Here is an 18,663-nt window from a genome sequence, read left to right on the forward strand (position 1 = left end):
TTGCAAAGGTTGCACTTCTGCTGTGGACATTAGCTAGGCCACGGGACGCGCTTCGGACCGCCACCTCTTTCCATTCTGGCTCCGTCAGCTGGTGGGATTTAGCTAAACACTCATTCAGCAAAAGTGAATGCGGTCCAGTCCAGGCTGTCAGTCCTCCACACCGGGGTGAAAGCAACAATCGCCTATTAGCCAAGGGCAAAAATGCACTGAGGTGGGAAGGAATTCCTGTTAATAAGAGGAAAAACGTAGCATAAGTATTTAAAATCTTTTAACTGCCAACATTTGTGAGAATTGGGATTAGTAACTAAATTCTCCTTGAAAGTGTGTGTAACTTTTTTTTTTCTTTTTAAAGATTTTTAGATATTTGTGAAAATCATCTGCCAATCTGTTTCTCTGCCAGTAGCTCACTAAAGTTGATTGACAGCGCTTTTAGGGGCCCTAAGTGCATTTTCATTTGAGTCCCCCCCCCCAATCAACATATCAACACAAGGTTCTTTATCATTCCCAAGTTAATTTATATGCGTGGCATAGCTACGATACGATAATTAGCATTAGCATCATTTGTAATTAGCTGCATCACACCAGTGCTATGGCTGTTGATTTTAACATTACAGGAGTAGCAATCTAAAGAAAAATGTATTATTTGGATTTCGAAATGCATAGTGGTTTTCAGGTGTGCCATAATATTTTAATTATTTGAAACTCAAAGACTAAATTTACAATAAACAAATAAATAAGTTTGATATCTTCCAAATATTTCCCCAACAGTGGGAGCAGCCAATGGCAGGAAGATATTAATCTATTTTTTGTGTGAAAACTATAAAAGAAATATAGAAATCATTTCTTTCAGATAGTTTGTATTATTCATTATTATTCTAAATATAGATTTTTTTCCCCATTATGGTGCCTCCACACCACCAGGGAGGCCCACATACAAAGCAGCCGCTTAACTCTCAATACCTTGGGCCAGATCTGTTCCCTAACGATTTTTTACTTTAACAACTTTTCACAGTAATATTTTTTTCCCTCATTATTCAGTTTGGATTAAATATCTTTTTCTCCTTATGAATGAATTCGAAATGAAGGTCAGATTTATCACGTTTCAGTTTGAGATGCTGCTGTTGCAATAAAGTATACTTTTACTTTAAGTCACCTTTTTCCCCCCACCAAAAGTGGCACTATACATAGCACTTACGAATGGTTAATACTCAACACTGAAGGAGCAGCACTTAAGTAAATACATTTAATAAACCTGCGATACAAATATGTTGTTTGCGGTTATTTAATTTCTCCTTAGTGAACTGGACTGACCGAAGTTTGCCATCTCTCTTCATTACACATTCACACTTAAGACTCCGGGTCCCCTTGGAAATCCACTCCAGGTTTTACCCGCTGCCTCTTTTTAAAAACCACCTCTAGTTTAGAGGAGTGAAAAACACACCAGCATTAGGGCAGCAGATGACCCGGCGCAGCAGCGAGGAGCACTCCAGTCCTCTCCCTGACAAACGAAAGGGATGGGGGGCATCAGCCGCAGCTGAGCTCCGAACGGCTGGACCAGGGGGAGCGAGGGGACACAGCAGCTTTCTGCCCCCACTTGGGTGACTTTTTGCTGGATTTCTTATCCCCCTACTCCTCTCCACAACACCATGCCATTTGCCAAAAGAGCCGTGAAGCCCCAGTTACTGTGCAGGTATCGAAGCCCAAGCGAGGTGGTGGAGCAGCAGCAGGAGGAGGGTCTGCTTTTCGAGGATCTGGTCTCCATCAGTAATGTGGCTCTGTCCCGGACCCTGCGGCAGCTGTCGGACCTGGCCAAACATGCCTGCTCCATTTTCCAGGAGCTGGAAAACGACCTGGCGTCCACCAACCAGCGGGTCAGGGGGCTCCAGGGGAAAATTACCCAACTCCAGCAGTGCTGTTCCGAGCTGGACCCCAGACAGGAGGCAGTGCGTGAGTATTGCGCTCCACACTCGCACACGGCGCGCGCGTCTTGCTTCTTTCTCTCAGGAGAGCCTGCACGAGGACGCAAGTTTTTCTTTTTCTTTTTTTTTTAAAACAACTTTTAGACAAAACTTAAAGAACTTTACCTAACAAATATAGCTAACTGTAAAAAGGTTCAGCTCGCTAAGCTATGTTTTTTTAATATACATATATACATTCGGAGACACGTTGTTTCCATTTTTAAAGTTAATTTTCGTTGTAGCAGTCTTCACGTTTGGTTCAGTGATAGGGGCGTATGACGCTGTTTTCATCTCATGTCAGCAGCTTTTTAAAACCAGCTATTACGCTGTTGTTTCTCTTCCAAAGAACGTCCTTCAGTAGCTCTGTCATTGTGACTTTATAACAAGCATGTGTCAACTAACACTGCCAAATGACGCACTTCGCTCCGTGCGGGGAAGCGCTTCCACTGGTCCTCTGTTTTTCCCTCTAACTTCATCAGAACTCAGAGCCGGCCCTATAAAACACGGGGCCTTGAGAAGAGTTTGATTCTGCCCTCTTCACCCCCCTAATGTTTATGAACATAATTTTCCAGCTATATGTTTCAACTCTAAGCGTTAAAAAGTAAGGATGTTATGGTGCATTGATTTGTACTAAGAAGTCTGATTTTTGTTTTTTAGTTCCCAGTCAAAAAACAACAAAAACACTGGGGGGAATGATAACATTATCAACAGGTTTTTCAGATTTAGCTAAAATGTTTTTGCAATGTTATTGCTGCATTTTTTTTAAATAAAATCAATTACAGAGGTCATCAAAAGACACAGACACATGCACAATTTCTTATTTAAATCAAGAAAACGTGGTGTCAATCAGTGATGTTTGGAAATAGTGAATTGAAATGTAAAGGTCAAAAGGTCAGTTCCCCTCCTCTAAATGCTCACACAATGACAAGTCAAAAAAATACACGTCAGTCCATAAATACCAGTTTGTTTGGTCCGGCAGCCATTTCATTTGGTTATATTCACAAGCAGAACCGCAATTTAAATTTTCTATTTATAAAGTTTTGTGGTTCGTTCTACGTAGCGCCAAGTAAAAGTTGAAGGTTTCCTGTGTGAGAAGTTGAGCGTTCTTTGGGGCTCCTCTGCTGACCTGGGACGCTAAACAGCAGCTTAGTTTGCTTATGTCTCAGGCTGGCTGCCCAAAGTCAAACTCTGTAGTGTTGTAGGAGTTTAATCCTCGCATAAATATATATATATTTTTTTCTTTCTTCCTGCGTCATACGGTGAAGTTCGATTGGCCGATTTGGCAGGAACTCATTACCCTGATAACATGGGAAGGCGGTTGGATATTTATAAAGGNTTACCCTGATAACATGGGAAGGCGGTTGGATATTTATAAAGGTGTGTGTGTGTGTGTGTGTGTGTGTGTGTGTGTGTGTGTGTGTGGGTGTGTGTGTGTGTGTGTGTGTGTGTATGTGTATGTGTGAGCGCGGTGTCCACAGCTTTGGCCACACCCCAGCGGATTTTAACCCACTTCACTTTAGGTTCAGCAAGTCCTTGCATGTTCCCCCAGACCCCTGCTTCCTGTGGTCTCTAAATGGGTAATTTTGCCTTGAGGTATTTATGTGTGGCATGGATAGCTTTCTACTGCGACCCCCCTCCCGCAACTTTAAAAAAAAAAAAAAAGAAAAGCCTGACCCCTTTTAAAGCCAATTTAAACACACTGCTGTACGCAGTCTGCAGAGATTCTTTATTTCGACAGCGAGTTGCTGGTTTGTTTTGCTTGCATGCATAGTTGTGCTGTGATACGCAGGCCGCTAGCGTTTTTGTTCGGTCTTGCAGACTGTTTATGTCTGATTTCAGAGCTGTCAGTTGTTGTTTGTGAGTACTTTCCCTGTGAGGAATCTTGCAAAATTATTTCTGGAAGAGCATACATAAATATTATGCAACGTCAGGGTGTGGAAAGGTTAAGCCTCGAATTTCTGAATGGATTTCTGGATGCGATAGTACTGTATCTCGCGTGCCGTGTTTTTTTTTCTTTCTTTCTTTCTTTCTTTCTTTCCTGTTAACCCCCTTTTGCTTTTAATTGCTCTTAATTGTTCTTTTCCTTGTAACGGTGTCAGGCGCAGTCTTTAACAACAGAACCCCGGTCTCATCTGAATGACAATCGGTGTAAATGGAGCAGTCCAAGGCACGGAGGGGTGGGTGGGGTGGGACGTCCACAAGGTGAAATCTAGAGGAATGCACCGCTGAGGAGTTGTTTGTCACTCTGAAGGAGCAGGCAGATGTCAAACCTGCTGTTAAAGCCTTGGAGCTGCTCGTTGTCATAAACAACCTGCAGGTAACATGGAGTTAGCCTGGGAGTGCATCAGATAAACAGCATTTGAGGTGAAGTTAAATATAGCCGAAGGCCATGACGTAAAATCTACAGGCGGACGTCTTTTTTTTTTTTTTTTTCTTCCAAGATGTTGATTTATGTAGATGTTCACTTCTGCCTCACCGCTTCCGCTGGATGCACTGCACCTTTTCAAAGTAAAAGCAAAAGCCCTTTTGAGTCAGAACTTAACGAAACACTTTTTGCTGAAGCTACAGAGTCTTTTTGGACTGCATCTCTGCCAGCTCTGCTCGTCTAGAGTGTGAAGGTTTTGATAAAAGTGGTCAAGCTGAGTCAGATTGGCGAGAGGACATCTGTGAAGGTTATTATGTAAGTCTTGTCACGGATTCTCAGTTGCGTTTAGGTATGGACTTTGACTGGACCATTCTAAACATGACCATTCTTTGATCCAAAATATTCGATGCAGCTCAGATCAATGCTCCCCTTAACTGGCCCGTAAACGGTGTTGATAGGGTTGGAGTTGTGTCATACTGGGTGTGTTCAGGGTACATTTTGCTTTAATCAAACTCTAGTCCGTTTGTCTACAAAGTCTGTTTTGTTTGGGGAGATGTGGATGTGCAATTGACCTCTGATGAGGACCAAAACAAGCTAACTCTAAAATCCTAGGTTTAGGTTTGATTAAAGTGAACTCTGGAATGATTCGAATGCACATGTGGATGCGAGTGGAGTGGAGACCGCTCCAAAAGCAGGAAGCGAACTACAGTGCACGGCATTTTGGATAAATCCAGCCAAACAAACCAGTGTGTCTAGCGCTAAAGGGAGAAATGGCTCATAGTCTTTTACCAAAAACAAAAGAGAAATCCTACAGCTGCTAAAATCTGACACTACTCCATTTCTGTTTCCATTTTGTGAAGAAGCAGGTTGCTCTCAGTGTCTGCTTCTGAGGGTTTCTTCTTGTTCTTGGTGCATCGCCACCACAGGGGAGGAGGGGAACAGGTCTGACACAGACCAATGTGAACAGCACCAGCTGAAAATGGAACAAATGTTGCAGTTCTGGTCCCAAATCGAACAGATTCTGCTGGACCATCAGGTGTGAAAACACCCACAGTTTCCATTTCTTTCTTGACTGATGTTCTCTAACAAACCTCTGTCTGAGTCCTTCACAGACCATTTTGATTTGAATAAATTACTCGCATGTTGACTCGGTTTACTAAAATGACTGATGAAGACAATGGGGTTTTATGGCGGGGGGCGGGGGGTTTCCCCACTGTACTTGCTGCTAGTTTATCCCACAAAATCCATAAAATTTTCAAGAAACATGAAAGTTTGTGGTTGTAATGTGGCAAAATATGAGAACAAAGATAAGAAGTGCACTTTCAGAAATGCAAAAACAAAGTCTTTTCTTTTATCCTCTCTCTTTTTCCCTCACACACACCAAACCAGAACTAAACCCGGCGCCTGGCAAAATTCCCCCTCCCCCCCCCCCTCTGCCGTATGTTTGAACAGCTCTCCCATGACACCCCATCAACATCTTCCCTGGACTACCATCAGATCTCATCAGGCAGACTGTCCCACCTTGGAGTTTCTAGCCGGGTTTCAGGTTACCCCGGCTCAGTTTGGAAGAGTAGCCGTAATGCTGGCAGCCTTCTGGCTTCTCTGGTCGCGCAGCACATGGCTGGCACTTTGAGTGCATTCCTCATGGCAGACTGTGCCCCAGGAAAACAGTAGTTACGCAGCTCAAACTGAGTTAAACTCAACAGCAAACCGGAGAGCAATAATAATTCCTCATCCCTCTGGCGCGCTGTCAGATTCTGCACAGCCATTAAGTAAAGAAAAAAGAAGAAGCAGAGTCTAATCTTGTGATAAGAGATATCTGCGGCGAAACATAAACGATCCATAAAACTGTAACAGTCAGGATGACACTGAGCTGTTTCTATCTTTGCAGGATGAGTATAAATATGTCCTTGCTGTGTAATTTTTGGAGAGAATTCATGACCTCATGTTTAAGAATAGAGCACCAGAAACACACCTCCTCTTCTGTAAGAGTATTCTTCAGTGAACTCTTAAGAAAACCAGACCTTCTTGAAGAAATGTATATAAAAAATGAACCAAACGATTGAGAACGTTGTCCTGAAGTCACTTGGCAACACCTGTAGTTGCCTATTAATGTCATTCGGTGGTTTTCAACATGTAGAATCAATGATTTACTCATGTGGGGGCCGGGAGCAGGAAGTTTCTCACTCCATTACTTGAAGGTATTTCAGGGCATCCCTTTGCACTGTTTTCCATCCACCAGATCAGCTCATGAAAAATGACTGAACCTCGTTAAATAATGCGCTGCAGTTACTCTCTACCCCATCATTAGCAGCTCTGTGAGCTTCAGCGCCCTGGAACTCAGAGTTTCCTGGTGTGGACGGCGGTAGCTCTGCTTGCTCTCCGCTCCACAGGAAAGCATGCTGACTCTGCCTTCTGAATTTGATTGACCCAGTCCGTCCATTACTGGGACTTTGATGTGCTAAGTGAGGCCGCATCAACGAGTCAATGCGCATTTTATCTGAGGCCAGTGTCAGTCAATGCTGGAGTCATCGTAGAGCTACGGTTAATGTATGTTGTCAGTGAGCGAAATTAAATTTGCATTTAATGGCGTCATATCGGTTGGTAAATAAAAGTCAAACGATCTGTACATCTTTGTTGTTAAAAGACACCCATAAGTATATTTGTACTTTGCCACAAGACATGTAATAAACACACCAAAGTGTGTGGAAAATGGTCAGTTGAGACCAAAACTTTATGTTTTTGGCCTTTATGTGAAATGGCAGAAAGCACGATACAGATCACTCGCAATAAACCAGCCCCAATGGCATATATATTACTAAACTTCAAAAAGCTCCCACATACTTCATCTAAAGCCCAACAGTCTCGTGGTTATGACCGCTTGTCCGCAACCAGGATACACAGTCATGGTTGTGGGCCATTTGGATTCGCACACACCTTTCATACAATGATATGAAAGATGACAAGCCTTCTGCTTCAGCGTACGTCATGCCCCTGTCCAGAGACATGGGCATAGACAGACTTTTTGTCATTCAACAGTACATTTTCAAATGTACATATTGAGCAAAATTTCTGCTGGATTTCCTCTCCCTTCCTGCATCATCTATTTTGGTTTTACCAAAAATATCAGAGAGCGTGCCACACTTATCTGCAGACAAGCCTCCTACGATTCAGTTTCTATCCAGGGGTTTTTATCCATTTCACAGTTTTATTGTTGTAGGAGTTATTTTGTGAAAAACTGTCAAAATGTATATAAGTCTGACAAACATCCCTGAATTATATTCATGACTCCTGCTGATAGAAAAACCAGACAGTGGAAGCAGACTATCAACACTGATAACACTGATTCTGGTGCATTTTCACATAAAACACGGTAACAAACTTATGACCAATCGTACAGCACTCACACAGAGCTCTTTCAAAATAGTTAGATTGAGGCCTGGATGGCAGATACCTCTCTGTGAACAAAATGACACAGTTTCCGACACGGATCTACGTTGGTGATAGCCGATTTCTAAAGTTGGGATAAAGTATGCCAAGGCCTCCACGGGGACAGGGACACAGGTCGGATTTTTAAAACCAAAAGCTGTTTCTGGAGCACCAGAAGTGAACCCAACTTTACAGAGAACATCCTTCACAGCTTAGAGACTGCAAAACGTCTGTGCAGACCTAATTATGAAGTTCAACAGACACAAAGACTTCTAATAACTCACACCAAGAAGATGATAAAGGTAACTTGGGTCTGCAGCCTCTAGCTCTCTTTTCTCTTTCATTAACAGAACCATTTGCATACTTCTGCAGGTTCAGGCAACCAGCTATTGATATACTAGTCTTGCTAATTACAGTGCAGATTTCAAAGTCTTTGCTCAGTCATTCCTGCGCCCTCCCTCTCCATCCTCCCTTTCCCAGGCAGGCAGCGAGAAAACCTCAACCAGCCTTGATGCTGCAACTTGTTTCCTTTCATCTGTCATACGGCTGATGTCACTCCTTTCTGCTTCCTTTTGGCATTTTGTTTTGAACTAAAGCACATTCATTGATGAAATATTAAAAGTGCTGTTGATGTACCGTGCAGGATTGAAGATCTCCTACACAACCAGGTTCTCTGTACCTCCGGTGGATCCCCTGGGCAGCAAATCCAGGCGGTTTCTGCTGAACTGCTCTGTCAGGTCAAGCATTCCAGAAAACCAGTGGCCAGGAAACCACACTGCTGCTTCTTCACTTCCGGGACCCGTTTCCCCTTAATTGGCCCTTAGTGCTTGTGTCATTAGAGGGTTGGAGGGGATAGAAACGAGAGGCCGGGGTTTGTTTATTGAAGGAGTCATTCCCTTCAAATGAAGGGTGAGGCGTTTCAGTGCTTGAGAGAAATGCGTGACTTATTACATCTTGCGTTCCTGCGGTGAGACCATTGACCAGAACAAGTGTTCCTGAGTCAGTTCTAATCCTTTGGCTCACCGCCTGTATATTTTCAGGTGAGTGTGCTAACATTTGGACAAAAGGCGCCTCTCTGCCGGCGCCTGTGTGAGAAGAGTTTCTGCATTTGTAACGTCAGATTCCCTTAGAGGATGACGAGACTTAGTTTGTTGTTGGAAATGGGAGATTTTTTTGTTTTGTTTTGTTTTTTATGTTTTTTGCAAGGTTGCTGAATTCATGGGTCGTGACAGGTTACGTCACCGCCCTGAGGTGTGGAAGTAAAATGTCTCCCCACACATGTAAACTTTACCCTTATTGGAAACATTTCCCCCATCACTCATTGTTTATGTAGTTCTGAGTGTGGGACTGAAACACCAGGGGTATAATTAAAGTCCACACTAAAGTAAAAGGCTGTCTGGGGGGGCTAAGTCATCTACCCACTGACCTTAAAAGCCTGTCGACCTCCTCACCGCCCCCCGACCTCCATCTATACACACACCACCGAAACACAAAAGCTCTTAAACGGCCGCCCCCATTTTTTTCTTATCACCGGCCTGTTAAAGACCTGCTCGCCCAATTGGAGTGGATTTTGACATGATATCGGTTGGCCACAGGTCAGCAAACCTGCAAGACACAGAGCAGGGTCTGGTCTGACTGAACTGCCACTGTTAACTCAATAAAGTAAACAAAGCCTTTGGTTCAGGTTATTACTTCTGACTGGAGACGAAGTGAGCCGTGAAAAGCTCACTGTTTCCTTTCTTACCAAGTATGTTGGCATCTTGGTAAAAAAGATGCCAACATCTTTTATCCATCCCCAATGTTATCATCAACCAATGATCCAAGCTACAATATCGGTATCGTATCGAACGCGATAAGGCTGTATCGGCTGAACACCTGTAGCATTAAGCCACGTGAAATAAAACCCTTTTTTGACCCCTAGCCATCTGCTCAGTTTTCAGTCCAAGCCCCATCTGGAGCCGCTATTTCTAATGCTGATGCAGAAACGACTCTTGCTTTGCCAAAGATCAAGTTTATTTGCTCTCCAGATCTTAACTTCAGGGAGTTTGTGTTTCACCGCCTCTCGCCACATTCTTTTCCGTGGCAACCTGGAGATATATTGACAGCTGAGATGGACCAAAGAAACCGTAAAAAACTGTCGGCTGCTCTTTGTTTCACCGCGGCAAGACACAAGCATTTCGCTCTGCTCACGCCAGCTTCTTTTCCTCCCTCAGCCTCTGTACTTGAGGTCATTCGATATCCCCCTCAACTAACGGCTCCGTCACAAAGACATATTTAAAGGTTATGTAACAGAACTGCGAGTGAATACGCGTCTCTGAATCAGGAAGGGAAGATTAAAAAAGAAAAAAAAAAGAAACGAAGGAAGGCTCTTATGATCTCTCCTGTTCCTGACTGTTGGAGGAGATTAGTAGGAAGCAAGAGATAAAGGATCTTGCATTAGGTGACGAGCCACAGGTTTTAAAAATAAAAGCTTTATGGTAAGCAAATCCCCCCCGCCCCCTGCTCTGTTTAAAAGGCTTTACTCTTTCCAATAGAAACTTAAACCAGAGCAGTGAACCGTAGAACGCTTTACGTCCGCGGCGCTGTCATGTGATTTTAAACTCTTTTGAAAGACACCCTCATGCAACTCCACTGAGCAGACAGAGAACTGAAACTGATATTGAAGCTAAATCCCAGGAAGGAAGCACATGTGGATCTGTAGTCTCTGCCATGCAGGTGTTTAGACTGGGATCTGGGAGGAATGCGAACCAGCCCCCCACCCCCAATTCCACGCCGCTACGTAGAGCCACACACACTAGCCAGGTTGAGTCTTTTAAAGTTGAAAGAGCCTCTTCATCCATCATCTTGCCATCATGTCAGTGCTGCAAAAATGGGAAGCACCTGTTGGATATCAGGGTATGTGAACATAACTTCACAGGTTTGTTTTTTTTTTCCCCCTCCTCTGGCACTTAGATTTTCTTTCCCTCTAAAACCGCCTGTTCCCATCTTAATCCCGTTCATCTGACTGGAGCAACAGGTTCGTCCAGATTTGGATTACTGCACACGATGAAAACAAGTTTACGAGAATCGTTGGACCTCAGAAAAAAACACGTAGTAAACGTTAACACGCCGACGCCACACTAACTCACTCACTTGCGGCAACGGTTGAATTATTTATTCATTACATTAATGTGTGAATTCGCACACAAAAAAAGGTCAGTTTAATAGGAAATACTCTCCCCACAGTGTGGAAGCAGAGCCTGGGAGTTTCTGGAATTTGAGTTGTTTTTTTTGTTTTTTTCCTCACCAAGGAGCCATTTAAGAGGGAAATGCTGAAACATGGGGTGGAGACAGTGGTGGTAGCCATGTTGGCCACAACTGTCACTGAAATGTTTTACTGCTGTCTTGCCGTTCCTTCTGCAGTTTCTCTGCATGTGGTGCTGCATTAGCCAAAACAACAACGACTCTAAAACAGGAGCCTCAGTTAGTAGGGATCTCCAGTCGAGTTAAAATTGCCCCTACAGAAAAAAATCCAGAACTTCACTCACTTAAGGCCAAGTTCTTTCTTTTTCTTTTTTTTTTTTGCGCTGTTATCAGCTCCCCGCTGTTCTGGTAGCATCCTGTGGGCCTTCTGTTGTCACACTGATTTGTGCTTTTAGCTCCGGTGGTGTATGTAGGTTGGGACTGACTGGTGGAGTGTTTGTCAGTGAGCTTCAGTGACCTGGATACTGATGTCTCGGCGCGCCAGCTTTTGTCACTTTTACTCTCTCTCTCAAAATATTTCTAATTTTGCCTGTAGAGCCAGCTGCCACAGTTTCATATTTCTACTTCTCAGAAATTCACTAGAGTGTCGTCACTGGCACGAGTGTGACGAAGAGCAGTGAAGCTAACCGTCATGCAGGGTTATGACATGGCGCATGTTTTAGGCCTAGTAAAAGTCCATTCACCACCTCAGCTGAGAATATTTAGCTCTCAAGATTTTATCAGGCAGTAAGTGAAAGTGGAAGTTAAACAACATGGAATAAGCCTCATAAAACCAGATTATTTTACCTTTGAATGTGAAGAAGTCTTTAAGAATGTGAAACGTTGCTTCAGTGACTGAGTATTGATGATTTTGTCTGCTTTTGGAATAAGCAAATAGTTTAAGTCCAGATTTACATACTTTTGATTTTCTTTGCCTCCCAGTCCTCTTCATTGTGCTGAAAAGCCCAAACATGTTCACCCTTGTTTGGCTTTTGCTTCTTCCTTCATTGCTTCCTTTTTAAGGGACCAGTTCCTCGCCATCTACATTCATCTTTTATCCTTGCCAGTAATTTCTGTGCCTCGGCTCCCTCGAGCATTTTTCATACTCTGTTCTCACTCAAAGCTCTCACTCTCTGAGCTTCTGGGTCTCTATCACACTCCCTTTTTTTCTCTCTCTCTCTCTCTCTCTCTCCCAGTTTCTTATTTTGGGAATCAGCCAGTCCTGCTCCCAGCAGCCCCACTGGCTAGAGTGCTGGGATATAAAAATGGATGACCTGCCCTCCATTATGCTCCTCGTACAGTCCTCAGCTTGAAACATTTAGCGACCCTAAAAAGCGGTGCTTTCATGCTCGGCGTGAAGATGCGTTGATTAATATTTGATTCAGTTTCCCCGGGCTAACGCGTACCTGAATCACACACCTGCCGGGCGCCTTTCTAAATTCAGAATCCAAGCTTTTTGTTTTCTTGGCTTGTGGCTCATCATGGCAGTCAAAATGCCGCCAGCTCAAAATAAAGAATTCATTATATTTCCCAATAAAGCTTTCAGTTTCAGTCTGACCATTTTCACTAAGCTTATGACACAAACTTCCACAGACAGACAGACAGACAGAGAGAAAGAGAGAGAGAGAGTCTTTACAAGAACAGGAAACTTTTATCACCAAGTCCACTACTGCGTTTCCAAAAAGTTGTTCCTCAAGATCCAGTTTCCAGCGTACAGACTCACTGCTCACTGGGGAGCTGGTGGGGACTTCCACTGACATCCGAGCACTGGAAACACTGGACTGAATGAGGCGCTGCATTGTTGCGAGGCACGGTGCAGAAACGGTTAAAGGCCCGCACCCCATCTGTTTAGATTTTGACATACCACGGCGTTTTGGCACTCCAGAACCGTCCTGTTTGGCAAACTGCAGCGTAATCCGCCACTAGAGACTGCAAATACGTTTACTGTACACCCGAGAAGCCAGGGGATAGCAAAGTCCGTCAGTCATCAAGAGCAGGGGTAACACCCACTTGATGAGCGCCATTGATGGCTGGGAAGAGGAGTAGAGGAAAAAAGTAAGACGATATTTTTGGTCAAACCCAGATTTATATCATCCATCAAAATCTGCTGAACGGTCCTTGTGATGCGTTGCCCAGTCTGTGTTGGCAAACCCCTCTCTACACCAGGATCCATTTATTGTAGAACAAGTTGCTGCGAAGTTTAGACTTCATGTCTGGCTTTGTGTGATGCTAGATCACATCAACGTTTATCAGGTTTTCAACTCTTCCTTCGAAAAGCAATCATAAAGTCTGATGAGTGTAATTTGTCCCAAACTTTAACTTTACAATACATTTACACAGTGCTAAGCCCCTTTTGGTCGCTTGTGAGTGAGTCGCGATATTTTCCCGCCCGGTCTCAGGGTTTCGGCTGTCTCTACTGCCAGACCCCATGAGAAATAATTGCTGGAAGTAACGTTTTATGGCGAGCCATTCATGGGAAAAGCGAGGGCCGGTGTCTGTGGTTGCGTCACAGGATTCACGAATGGGTCGCCCTGCTTTGGATTAAGGACTTTGTGGAGTCTGAACGGAGTATTATTTCTCTCTGGCTGCTCTGGAGATGGCAGCCGGTCGGGCTGGGCGAGGAGGAAAGCACCCAGAAGGTGGGCCTGGGTCCTTACTAGCCGAGAAAGTCCCCATGTGTTGGCTGTCAGCCTGGAGGCTCGTAAGCGCCGTGGAAGGTGTCTCTCATCAGAGGCACACCCTGTTCATTTAGGAATCTTGCTAAAATCCAACCAGATGTGTCGATTTGTTTCGTTTGCTGTGATTCTTTTTTCGTTTTTTACAGCTCTTGGATTAAGCACTATGTTATTCAAACACACTAGAAGATTTAGACATAGAAATGTTTTCACTCAACCAGGAAAATTGTTTTTGATACAGAATGAGACAGGCATCTCTCAAAAGATAAAATCTTGCAAGTTAAAGGAAAAGTTATTTTATTTTGTTAAAAAATATTTATTTCTCTGTAGTCAGTTGAAAAATGTTTATTGGCAAAAGATCAGTCAGTCTTTGTGCATGTTTTTCACTGGTGTTTTGATGATTTATTGTCGGCGGTGAACTCTCTTTGAGGTTGGAAGGTCTCCTGGCCATCGCCCTAATCTTTAGCTCCCTCCACTGATTCTCTTAAGTTGATTCTTTAAGTTTGCACTCTGGCCTAGCTGCTCCAAAATCCTAATATTAACTCCATTCAGAAGAGAAGTATTGATCAATGCAACCCTTATTGGTACTATAAGCCTACATATGCCAGGGGGATTAATAATTAACTCTGTTTATTAGTATATTTCCCTTAAGGATACACACATCAGTGTGCTGCTGGCCTTCTTTCTCCAGTTTTCGAAAAGCATTCACCTGCCGATATTGACTTTAGCTGATTCTCATGAGTCTTAAAGAACTGCTTGCATAAACAATGTAAACAATTTTTCTAGCTATGCTGTTGCATCTTCATTATTTATATTAGGAGCAGGGGTGATGTCACACTGTGTGAGAGAGAGAGAAGGTGCTGTAAAACAAGGTTCTACTTCTTTAAAACAAAGCTAAAATAATTACAGAGGTGACATTTTAAAATCCTGTTAGCATTTTATTTTAGCAGCTAGCTGGATTAGCCTGGTTGCCACATTGAAAATGCAGACCTTTAATTCTGTGTTTTCCAAATAGAACATGTTCCTTGACAAGCTTGAAAGGATAAAAGCATCATTAATGTAATATGTGAATCCTTCCTGTTATATGTGGAAGTACTTCCTGTTACTTTTGTTTCACTGTTTGCCTCTTTTCCTTTGGCACCAGCTCGGCTCAACTCGGTTCTTAGGCGTGGTGCGTTCACTGATCAGAGAAAAGCCTGGATTATTTCCAACCGACCAGTCACTGCTCAGGCCTGAAAATCAGCCTTTCAGCAGATATCTTTTTTTTTTTTTTTTTTTTTTTACTTGTTTGGGTACTTAGTGGCTGTTTGTTACTGTAACTTACACCACTGACTAAAATTGTTTTTTTATTTATATTAGGTAAATAATCCACATTTATCCGTTTTTATTTTTATTCTTACAAAGTCGTTCCTCCTCTTTGAACACTACAAATTTGACTAGACATCCTTTCAAAGCAGCCTGGGTGACATTTGCATTTAAACTCTGCTACATGTTGCGTCAAACGTGCTCAAATGCCACTCGGCCTTTCCCAAAACCGCAGCACACAATCCGCTTTGCACGCAGTTGCATCTGTATTCACAGCTCTGAGAATGGGAGGACATGCAGGGATTTCCGTCCTGATGAGTTCCCACCTGCCACGTTACAGAAGCAGGTGAGCCCTGAAGAGAAAGTAAACAGAAACATGCCTGCATTATGATACAGACTATAAAGGCAGATGAAATGAAAAGCGGGTTCTGAATGACTGGCTGCCTTAAGCAGCCCGACGTTAGAGGTAAAGGTCTGGCCTGCACACCAGCTGGCTGGCTGGCTGCTGAGTCGTTTCAGGGGCCCCTTTACCGTTCCAGAGCAAGGCGGGGGTGGGCACCTGTCCATTAGAGCTGGGAGTCTCTCTCCTCCACCTTAACACCAGCCCCAGTGTCACGGGTCTCCTGCTGGGCCGAAGTCTGGTACCTTCATCACCCAGCAGCTCATTACTAACAGAGTCCTCTGTGGCGGCGCTCATTCATCAATGGGAGGTCTCTCCATTCACTTTAATGTCTGCGCTGTTACCTTGGCAGCGCTTTGTGTGAGGGGAGTAATTTCCCAGCTACAGCCACTCGGGGAGGACGCATTCATGACTATTGGTTTGAATTCTTTCACTACATGTGTCCTCAAAGTGTGGCTGGCCCCCATGTCTGTTTTATAGACCCTGCTGATCCTTCCCTCAGACTGTGCGCCACTGTGGCACCGGCCCCTGGCGGAAACGCCTCGTTTAAATCATTTCCATTCGGTTCCCATCGTAAAGCTGTTGTATCATTTGGCCCATGATGAGCCAGCCATTGTTAGCTTGCTCAGGGTGGGCTGAAGAGGTGAAGAAAAATAGTCGTAATTCCTGGTCCTGATCATTCTGAATAGATCTAAAAGGTCAAAAATCGATTTCAGAATGCGTTTAAGTTGTACTTCTTTGCCGCTCCTACTTGAGAGTATAATGTATATTGCTTTATGTGCCAACATGGTCACCGTATAGCATACCTAGCTAGTTCCTTCTGTCTGAATGGAATGAGCTAGCATGAACATGAGGAGAGCGTGATTGTAGAAGATTTAATATAAATGCACTTTGATTAAGACAGTCTGTATTTTATTTTCAGTCAGAGGTTAATACAATATGGTTGAATGAATTCTGTTTAATTTTAGTAAAATTATATTTTGAATCATTCTTAAAGAACCAAGCAGCTAACCCAATGCTGGTAATTTAGTTTTAAACCTGTTTTGTTTTTGTTTTTTACTATAAACTGATGGGATTTGATAGTGTTTTTCAGCATAGAACCTTAGAGTCTTAATAAAATGTACTCTTTTTTTAGCTTTACATAATATTATAATGATACTCCATCATTTAAAAAAAAACATACCTGGAGTGTTACTTTGATTCTTAAATGCATGTTTGAAAAATCCTTTAATCTCCCGTGGCAACCATTCAGCTGTGCAAAACACCTGGTTAGACCTACTGCAAGGACAGTTTCTAATAGCAGCCCTACACTCGGCTCCTTCAGACTAGCCAGAAGGAATTAGCAAACATCTGGTGGAACTGAGCATCAACTGAGCTCATTATACGAACTACGTCTCAGTGAAACGCGGGTAAAAACGTTGTTAAACATGACTAATACAGGAGCCATGTTGTGATGACTTCCTGAAGGCGGAGTTTCAGAAAGAGCAGGAGCTTCTAAAAGAGACAGAGGCCCAATTTCAAGATGTTGAATTATGAAATCAAATTTGATGTAATATAATTTTGATCTATGTTACTGGAGGTAACATAGATTCTTGATTGTGCTATAAAATTACACTATGTGCCCGGAAAATACACAACACTACCTCCCTAAATAAATGTTATATTTGTTTACATGATCGTTTCCTCTTGTCAGTCACATCATTTCAACAGAATCTCTAGGCTGTTTAAATAGAAATCAATTGGTTTCTGAAATGAAAATAATTTGACTCAAATCGTGACCCAGAATCGACTCAGAATTGAGTTCAATCACGCATCCAGTGGACTGTCAGGTTTGGGGAGTTGCTCGTTGTCAGAGGTTGCAGCGGAAACCGGGAGCAGACAAGGTGGATCAAAGACGGCTCGGTTCTGATGGAATAACACTTTGTAATCGGGAGCATATGCTGCAGCTCTCAGGAGATCCATGCTGCAGACCGAGAGCTGGGGGAGAACAAGGAGATATGCTGTGAAAAAAAATTTTGCTGGAGTGTTTTTCAGAGCTTACAATCACAATAAATACCCAGCTGCATAGCCGGGCAGATTACAACGTCTTAGCAGAAGCAACAACAGCTTTCTGTGTTTTTTGTTTTTTTTCCGCCCTTGCTCCGTGTGTGGTTTTCTTTTTCAGCTCACCAGCTCCCATCAGGTTAACCCTCCGTCTGAATGTGGGAACCTGTAAGACGCGGCCCGGCGCAGGGGGCCATCTGTGACTCTGCAGATGGCCCCCGGCTTGTTAAAGTGGGCCACTATAGATATGGCCCTGTCATCAAACCCGGGGATGGGACAATGAGAGATTACAGATGTCTGATCTCTTGGTTTAAACGCGGTCTGAGGACTGCGGGACACGGGGAGGGGCCCGGTGCTGTGATCTTTGTTTTGTTTTTTGTTTTTTTTTCTATTATCATCAAGGAAATTTGAAGGCACAAAGTCACAGAGAGCAACCAACGTCTCACTCTGAGGATTTAGTCGGTTGTTTCCATGTTTCTCATGTTGCCTTCTTTTGTTTTGATCTTTTATGGTGGCTTTCAAGAGAATGGTAATCATTTACAGAAGCCTGAGCAGGAAAGTGGAGGTCCAAAAGAAAAAAATAAATAAATGCTTTGCCTGTTTTTACCTCTTCATTTTCAGCCGTGCATCAACCTTTGCTTCTACTCTTTCCTTCTCTTCCCCATGCCCAATTTAGTGTTTCTTGTTTTTTGTTGATGTTGGTCATGAGCTAGAGGCCGATCTGCGTTCTCATCATGCAGAGCAGCCAGACTGAGACGTTGTACCCTGGTTCAGAGTGTGGTTGGCAGGCTAAAAAGAGCAGATCTAGAAGATAGTGGCAACAGAAGAAAGGAATTTCATGTATCTTTTATGAGCGCGCCGACTTTTAAGAACTTTTATTGACACAGCCAAAGTACAGTAACTCAATCTTGTTTGGTAGTCATTCGTTTTGGGGGAAATCTCCTTGGTGTACTTTTTTAATTTTTTTTTATTTTAACCTTTTTTCCAGCTTTTCTTTACAGGCCTCAGAGGTTTATTAGAGGATATCAGTGAAATAACGGTCTCACGAAGACCAAGCGTCACACCAAACAGGACAGGGAGAAACTTGTTAAGACATTTACAGTGGCAGTAGTCTATAAACCATATCATCTCTTGCTTTTATCATCTCACCGTTTAGCCCATCATGATACAAACTTACGAGGAAATGACAGGCCACCTAAACCACCAGGGTTTCCCCCAGAAAACCTGCTAAGCCTAATGGCAGAGGCGCAATGGCGGTCCAACAGA

General features: G+C 43.3%; 1 protein-coding gene across 4 annotated transcripts in view; it reads left to right on the forward strand.

Moving 5' to 3' along the window:
* Window positions 1-1,437: 1,437 nt before the first annotated feature.
* nhsa (Nance-Horan syndrome a (congenital cataracts and dental anomalies)) overlaps window positions 1,438-18,663 on the forward strand; it is a 68,247-nt gene continuing 51,021 nt past the window's right edge. For all 4 annotated transcript variants that reach the window (XM_016670752.1, XM_016670753.1, XM_007550766.2 and 1 more), the window contains exon 1: window positions 1,438-1,947. In XM_016670752.1, coding sequence (XP_016526238.1) covers window positions 1,647-1,947 — 301 coding nt within the window. In that variant the 5' untranslated portion in view covers window positions 1,438-1,646. The remainder of the gene's footprint in view (window positions 1,948-18,663) is intronic.

Source organism: Poecilia formosa, unplaced genomic scaffold (genome assembly GCF_000485575.1).
Source record: "Poecilia formosa unplaced genomic scaffold, Poecilia_formosa-5.1.2 Scaffold37, whole genome shotgun sequence".
Taxonomy (NCBI): Eukaryota; Metazoa; Chordata; class Actinopteri; order Cyprinodontiformes; family Poeciliidae; genus Poecilia; species Poecilia formosa.